The sequence below is a fragment of the Xenopus tropicalis genome, chromosome 3 (genome assembly GCF_000004195.4).
Source record: "Xenopus tropicalis strain Nigerian chromosome 3, UCB_Xtro_10.0, whole genome shotgun sequence".
Taxonomy (NCBI): domain Eukaryota; kingdom Metazoa; phylum Chordata; class Amphibia; order Anura; family Pipidae; genus Xenopus; species Xenopus tropicalis.
In genome coordinates this window covers 130,832,914-130,840,291 of record NC_030679.2, presented here as the reverse complement: position 1 = coordinate 130,840,291, position 7,378 = coordinate 130,832,914, and the positions used below count along the sequence as shown (strand labels likewise).

At 39.7% G+C, this 7,378-nt stretch overlaps 1 protein-coding gene across 1 annotated transcript; it reads right to left on the bottom strand.

Annotated features, from left to right (window-relative positions):
* Nucleotides 1–3,059: 3,059 nt before the first annotated feature.
* Nucleotides 3,060–5,305, bottom strand: nodal6 (nodal homolog 6). Its single transcript, XM_002932751.5, has 3 exons — nucleotides 4,860–5,305; nucleotides 3,831–4,555; nucleotides 3,060–3,679 (listed from the first exon to the last, which is right to left on the bottom strand). Exons 1-3 carry the CDS (start codon nucleotides 5,128–5,130, stop codon nucleotides 3,527–3,529), a joined length of 1,149 nt encoding a protein of 382 aa, XP_002932797.2. The 5' UTR covers nucleotides 5,131–5,305; the 3' UTR covers nucleotides 3,060–3,526.
* Between the last annotated feature and the right edge of the window lie 2,073 nt (nucleotides 5,306–7,378).

Below are 7,378 nucleotides of genomic sequence, written 5' to 3'. Positions count from 1 at the left end.
TGTTACCCATTTCTGACACAGAAATCCAAATAGCTGTTTGAACTCATGCCTGCCTACCTGGATAATGAGAAACTATTATCGGATGTGTATGTTGGTTCATGGAGTGGGCCTATGACTTGTGGGATGTGTAGTTCAAATCTGATTCCTCGGGAAAGCCAAATAGGCATTATACCCAGGGTCGGACTGGCCTATCGGGCTATCGGGGACTATCATGGTAGGCCTCTGCTTTCAGTGTGGTCCCTCTCCCTCAGTCCAATATTCTGTAATATTATACCACTATTCATAAGTTACCTGTGGAATAGTACATTTATGAGAATCTATAGATACAGTTTCAGTTAAACCTGATAAAATAACATGGCGTCTATGTTCTTTAGAGACTGGATTATGGTATCACATCTCTTTTCCTCAATACATCAAACAGACCTGTTCCTATGAGTACCAAAAAACCATTCATCATAGAGGAAAAGTTTTGGTAAATATATATGTATATATCCCGGGGCCCCTCGTGCAGCAAAGGATTGTGGGCAGTTCTAATCAGCATCACATTACAGCACTTAGTGGTCAGGAGATCAAACATGAAACCACAGTAGGAAAAAGAAACAGATTCTTGACCTTTTGCATTATAAACCTCAGGCCTCTCCCTAAAAACTGTGGGTTTTTTTTCCGTGAATTCATTTCAGTTTTCCAAGACGCTCAATAGGGCTGAGAGTAAGAGTCCTGACCCTCGCTGCCAGATGGGGAGGAAGGCTCTGTCCTACACACAAGGGGCAGATTTACGATGTTGTAGGAGACTGGATTATAGATTCTGTGTGTTTCCATTCTGTAAGGACTCTGGTGATAAAGTTAGAACTTACCATAGATACTTACATTTCGTAAATACACTTCTACAAATCCCATGGGAATGAATAGAGCTTGGGCGAGTTTTAGGTATTAAGCTTTAAACTCTCATTTTGATAAATCTGCCCCAAAGAGTAAGATAGGGTGCTGGGGCATTGTTGCCTTGTAAGCGGGAGTCTGTGGTTCGATTCGCTCATTGCTTCTGAGAAGTTTATATGTTCTTACCATGTTTTTGGAAGAATTCTACCCAAAAGTCTAGACAGCTGAACTAGTAAAATGACATGATAATCCTTTGGTGTGAAAGAGGAATAATTCTCTGTAACATTATAATACCTGGTATTAACGGTATTAAACTGCTACTATCTCAGGAACCACTAAAAATAGCAAATTTGTGTAAATTGCAAAAATGTTCAGAGGAGCAGTCTGAGTAAGTTAACAGGCAGGAATATGGCTTTAAAACATACCCCTAAGCACACAAATTTATTTGGGTTTCTGTTTTCCAGAAAATTCAGAACATCTCCCAATTTGTACCCTTCTCCCCTCACCTGCTACTGCAAGGTATCTCTGCCCTTCACAATTACTACGATACAATAGGTTTTCTCTCTTATTAGGACAAAGAGGTGCCCCCTGCCCACCGGCTTGCTCCCTCTGCAACCCTGCAATACTGCATCTACATAAGGCAGCAGAGGCATTGGCATAGGGTTTTAATGCACTGCACCCACTTGCACCCTAGCCTTGTGCCTCTGCTACCTACCTCTTGTTCTTGTCTAGCAACCTGGGAGCCCCAGCCACTCCACTGGAGCTGTATCTAATATACCAGTATCTTCCTATGTGCTAAGCTGAAAAGTTGAACTTGATGGCCTTTTGCTTTGTGTTTCAACCTCAGTCTCACAAGCAATAAATGTTATAAGCTTTCTGGCTCAAACATCCTTCAGTTCTTGGCCAAGTTTGGCCTATTTCAGCATGTTAAGGAAACGGTAATTATATGTCTGAGTTATATGCACAGTCATATGCTTTCCATTGGCCGGAGATGTGTAACTAAAGTAAGATGTTTAGGGTGAGTGTTTCAATGCCTTATACATTAAGTGGGCAGGAGGCTCCCCCTGGTGTACTCAGTGGGTATTACAGCCTCAGACTAGTTCTTCTATCATCAACCAGTCAATATTTGTGTATAAGGAATATCTATCAATCAATATCTATCCATACAACTCAAATGAATGCTGTGGATGGGTGTTTTTTTAACATGCTGCATATTGCAGTTAAAAGCACTACTTGGGTAAAGTCCTATCTTTTTTACTTCCTTTATTGTCATGCAAAGAGGATATTATTAATCTTTAGTTGCAAAGGAATTCTATAACCATATACCTGCTTTTAAATTCTGTAATACAGGTCAGACTTGGGTGTTGCTCCCCCCCAATGCATACTTCAGAGCCATACTGCTCCCCCCAAAGCATACCTCCGAGCTACACTGCTCCCCCAATGCATACCTCTGAGCTACATTGCTCCCCCCAATGCATACCTCTGAGCTACATTGCTCCCCCCCAATGCATACCTCTGAGCTACATTGCTCCCCCCAATGCATACCTCTGAGCTACATTGCTCCCCCCCAATGCATACCTCTGAGCTACATTGCTCCCCCCCAATGCATACCTCTGAGCTACATTGCTCCCCCCAATGCATACCTCTGAGCTACATTGCTCCCCCCCAATGCATACCTCTGAGCTACATTGCTCCCCCCCAATGCATACCTCTGAGCTACATTGCTCCCCCCCAATGCATACCTCTGAGCTACATTTCTCCCCCCAATGCATACCTCTGAGCTACATTGCTCCCCACAATGCATACCTCTGAGCTACACTGCTCCCCCCCATGGCATACCTCCAAACTACACTGCTCCCCCCCAATGCATACCTCTGAGCTACACTGCTCCCCCCCCCCCCAATGCATACCTCTGAGCTACACTGCTCCCCCCCATGGCATACCTCCAAACTACACTGCTCCCCCCCAATGCATACCTCTGAGCTACACTGCTCCCCCCCCCCAATGCATACCTCTGAGCTACACTGCTCCCCCCAATGGCATACCTCCAAACTACACTGCTTCCCCCCCAATGCATACCTCCAAGCCACACTGCCTGCCATCGTGCCAACCATGTAGCATTTTACTGAGCATGCATGTTATGAAGACTTTTACTTCAAATAAAAAACAGAAAATGGAAAGCATTTGAGTTTTGAACATTTATTTCAAGTTGCCACAGGTTATAACAATTTCATTTAAATATATTATTACAGAGGATTAAAAACACTCTACATCACAATATAAAAATACAGATTCCATGTAGTTATTAACGATCAATGGTAACTGCACAAAGTGCTAGTAATGTAGTTTATCCGATAGCCTTGATTGTCTTGTCCATATCCCAAGCCACGAATGACTTCTCTCTCGCTTTTTCTGAAGGCCACACCTTTTATAATTCATAGGAAATTGACAAATGAATCTCCTTATGGGTTACAGTCCAAACGCTTCAAAATATTTCAGTCTTTTTCACCAGACCTTTGTTCAATAAATTGTCATTGGCCGCTTGTTGTTCGTTAGGCTTCCATTTGGGAAGCTCAGTTGTCTGGTCGTTTCTTTATCGCCATCCATCAGGCTGTTGCTATATATCACTGTTATATATATGCCAGGAACCTCAGTTGCATCCACATTCTTCAACAATCATATCTTCATGGTGCTTTAGAACAACCTCATTATCCTCGTACATGAGCATGGACAGTGAGCTCATCTTCACTGGGACACAGGAATTGCATTCAACTCTGTCAGAATCGTACAGCTTGACCAAACTCTGTAAAAATAAGAATGCAAAAAAAATTAGTACAAAGGAAAATAATATACAGTTATATAAACATTGGCATGTAAAGATTAAATACAATCTATATAGGGAATAATGAAACCAACTATTATAAAACAAAAGAAGATTAGAAGTTCTTTCTTACCTTAATATAAGCATGATTTGTTGGCTTGAAGCTTTCATTGAGTGGAACTGGACAGGACCCCTCACAACGAAATGCGTTGAACCTCTTGGGATAGATGATATGCTGACCCCATCCGATCTTGTCAAAGTCAACAACCATGTCCACCCTCCTGCATAGGGACTTTCCATTATCCTTTGGCCTGGAGAAAAATTTGTTCCTCATGATGCTGTGCTGTACATTTCTGTTCCTCCTGTGTCTTCTAGCAATGGTGGAACTGGTTCCTTCCTCGATCTTGACATACTTAGATGACTCCACTGTTTTAATGAGGCTCTGGTGAGAGCTGGTCAGATTGGCAGACGGTTTGTCTTTGGCGAAAACCACCAGCATGACTCGCTCTGCAACAACGTTTGAACAGCTACTCCTTCCTGCAGTCTCAGACATATCCTTAGACCGGAGATAACCTTCACTCTCGGAATGGTCCCTGTGCAAGAGATAGTTCTGCATCATTCTGGAGATATTGAAAACCTTCCAGGAGGAACCTTGTGCAACAGATGGATCGTATTGGAAGGAGCCCAGGAAGAAGTTCTCATGATGGTCTTTGGTGTGGTAGATCTCAATCGTCACATTGTGAGACTTCTCAAAAGAAGGGATGTGAATTCTCAACTCAGCCAACTTCAGTTCATTGCTGCTGGAGATAGAAGACATGTCAAAAGATAACGCCCAGTGATTATCCTCTTCAACGCAACCTGAAAAATAAACAAAGAGGCAAAAATTAGTATCGTAATTTTTATTACATACAAAGCATATTATTTTGTGGCATATTTCATGAGTGAATCTGGTAAAAGCCAACTCCATTGTTTAATATAGATTAAACAGGAAGAGATATCACATATTGAATTAAATCAGTAGTATAACTCAGGTTACTCTAGTTGTAATTATCCAAACTACATATAAAACATTAATGTACAGTCAAATTATAATAATAATTATTAATTACTCAGAGCATGAGAAACATACGGCTAATTAATATTAGAAAGAAACTGTACTTACTTTTTGAGATGAGACTTAGGACGGCATCAGATTCCTGAAGGGCAGGGTGTTCCAGAACTGAGAGGTCTGTAGCATTCCCCATGATGAGAGTCTGGTAGAGTTCCATCATGTAGAGAGGATACTTCATGCCCTGAGAATGCCTGCTCCCATATATGCTGGTAGAAGGTCTCAGTGCCACTTTAGATCCTGTCAGAACTGGAGTGGGAATTCCCTGGACCAGGGAGAAGATCATGCTGGACAGGACTATGCTGAGCAGGGCCATCTGGAGCATCTTGTTCTCTTGGAGCTGGAGAGATGATTCCTGTTCAGAAGCTCTTGAAAACTGAAATGATGACCTGTGAGTTCCCTGGCCTTATATACAGGTAACCCCTGAGCTGTCATAGAGCTTCACACCTGTCAGCCTTTCATCTGCCTCACACCTCAGACATCAAGGACCAAGGCCAAACTCATGTTACCTGTCCTACTGTTATGTTAATTACCCTGGGGGGCAATTACTCACGTACACAGAAGCACAGATACTAATAGATAATTTAGGCGTAGAATAGTTTAGACTGAATGAGTTCAGGTTAGGTATCTATATATTTATACTTGGGATTTTTACATTTCTAAGTAAAAATAGTGAATAAACTGAAGATGTGTGTAAAGATATAACATTTAGAAAATAAGTTTAATGTAATTCCTTTTTCATGTATACAGTACAAATAATAGAAACTTCACATTTTTATATAAGTGCATATACAATGAGGGAGCTGGCACATAAACATACATCTAATAATATTAAGTAATCATATTTCCCAATATCTGGTACATATTGACTCTCTATGTAAGGTCTGGGGCAAGCGAGCCTGGGCCTCAACATTCACCTTGGTGGGTTCTATTCTTTCTGGATACTCCATACAGGCAAAAATATGCTCTGGGTCTAGTAACTCATAGCAACCAAAAAGGTTTGTGCTTTTAAACAGCAGACCAGTACCAGACAATTAGGGTGATATAGGCTACTACTATAGGTATGGCATCTGAATGCTTGGGACATGGGGTTATATGGATAAGGGATCTTTCTGTAATTTAGATCTCCATACTTTGCCTACTAAAAAAATGTAAATATTAAATAAGCCCAATAGGATTGTTTTGCCTTCAATAAGGATTAATTATATTAATTATATCATATTTATGATAAAGTTTTATTTATAAAGAAAAAAAATGAATTATGTGCTTATAACGGAGTCTATTGGCTTTCTGGATAATGGGTTCCTGGATAACAGATCCCATACTTATACTACTGGAGGAAATATTGTATTATTGATTAGTAGGGTTATTTATTTGACCTGTTTGATTTACTGGGGATAGTAGTTCATTGATATCTATTCACTTATTGTAATTAAGCTAGAGATCCCAGCTTTCATCCAATAGATAATGCACCTTCCCCAAAAAGTAGGTACATCTACAGGGTACAGGAGAGTTGCTTTAGGTGAAGACACACTGGGCTACTAGTAGCTGCTACTTTTCAAGGGTACTAAATTCCAGAAAATACCCTGCCGTAGACAAAAGTGAGAATTGCCTCTGCTAAAACACACATAGAGACAATTATCAGCAAATACTCTCCATACAGCTGCTGTCCCCACAAAGTCACCAATCCAAACATGGCTCTGAATTTGGGAGACAGTCAGATACTGATTACATTATATTAAATACAATGGGAGGGGCTTGTGTGGAACCAATTCCTCCATTATTTCTAGACATAGGTAAGCTTCAATTAAACAGAGAAACAAGTAATTAAATATATATATTAATAAAATATCAGTATATCCTAAAGATTGGAGCAAAGGAGTTTTAAGATTAAAATGGTGTGAGAAGAAGCATACTTTGATCCTATATTTCAAAAGGCCAGTTTTTGGCACTTATAGGTGAGGTGCATTGAACGGGTGTGAGAATTGCACCCATAGGTGTCACCTACTAACACTTTCACTTTTCATGTCTCAGATGTGATTAGAACTTGTCACTGTACCTGTTTCAACCAAAACTACATAAAATAATACCAGTGCTGAAAGTATAATACTTCAGTATCTCCTACCCATTAAAGTCTGCTATCAATCTAAAAAAAATGATAAGGATAATGTGCCTATAATCAGGCTACTTCTTAAAATGCACAGTTGTATTTCTATTTAGTGATTATAGACATTTATAGAAATACAGGAAATATATTAACATTATTAATAATAAACATTTCTGCAATATTTCCTATATTAAAAAAAACTCTATTGAATAAACCCTTTTTCGAACAAGACCTAGACTATGAATATATGTCACTATGTAACTTGAGCAGTTATGTATATATAAATATTTTCATTACTGTGTGTGCACTGAGTTAATAAACTGGGCAATATCAGAATATGTATACAAAATATAATGCATATTCATTCATAATTTCTAGATAAATCTGGAGATCAGATATATAGGGAAGAAGGACCGATAAGAGGAGGAAACCTAAAATGACAAAAGATAATAGTAATATAATCATA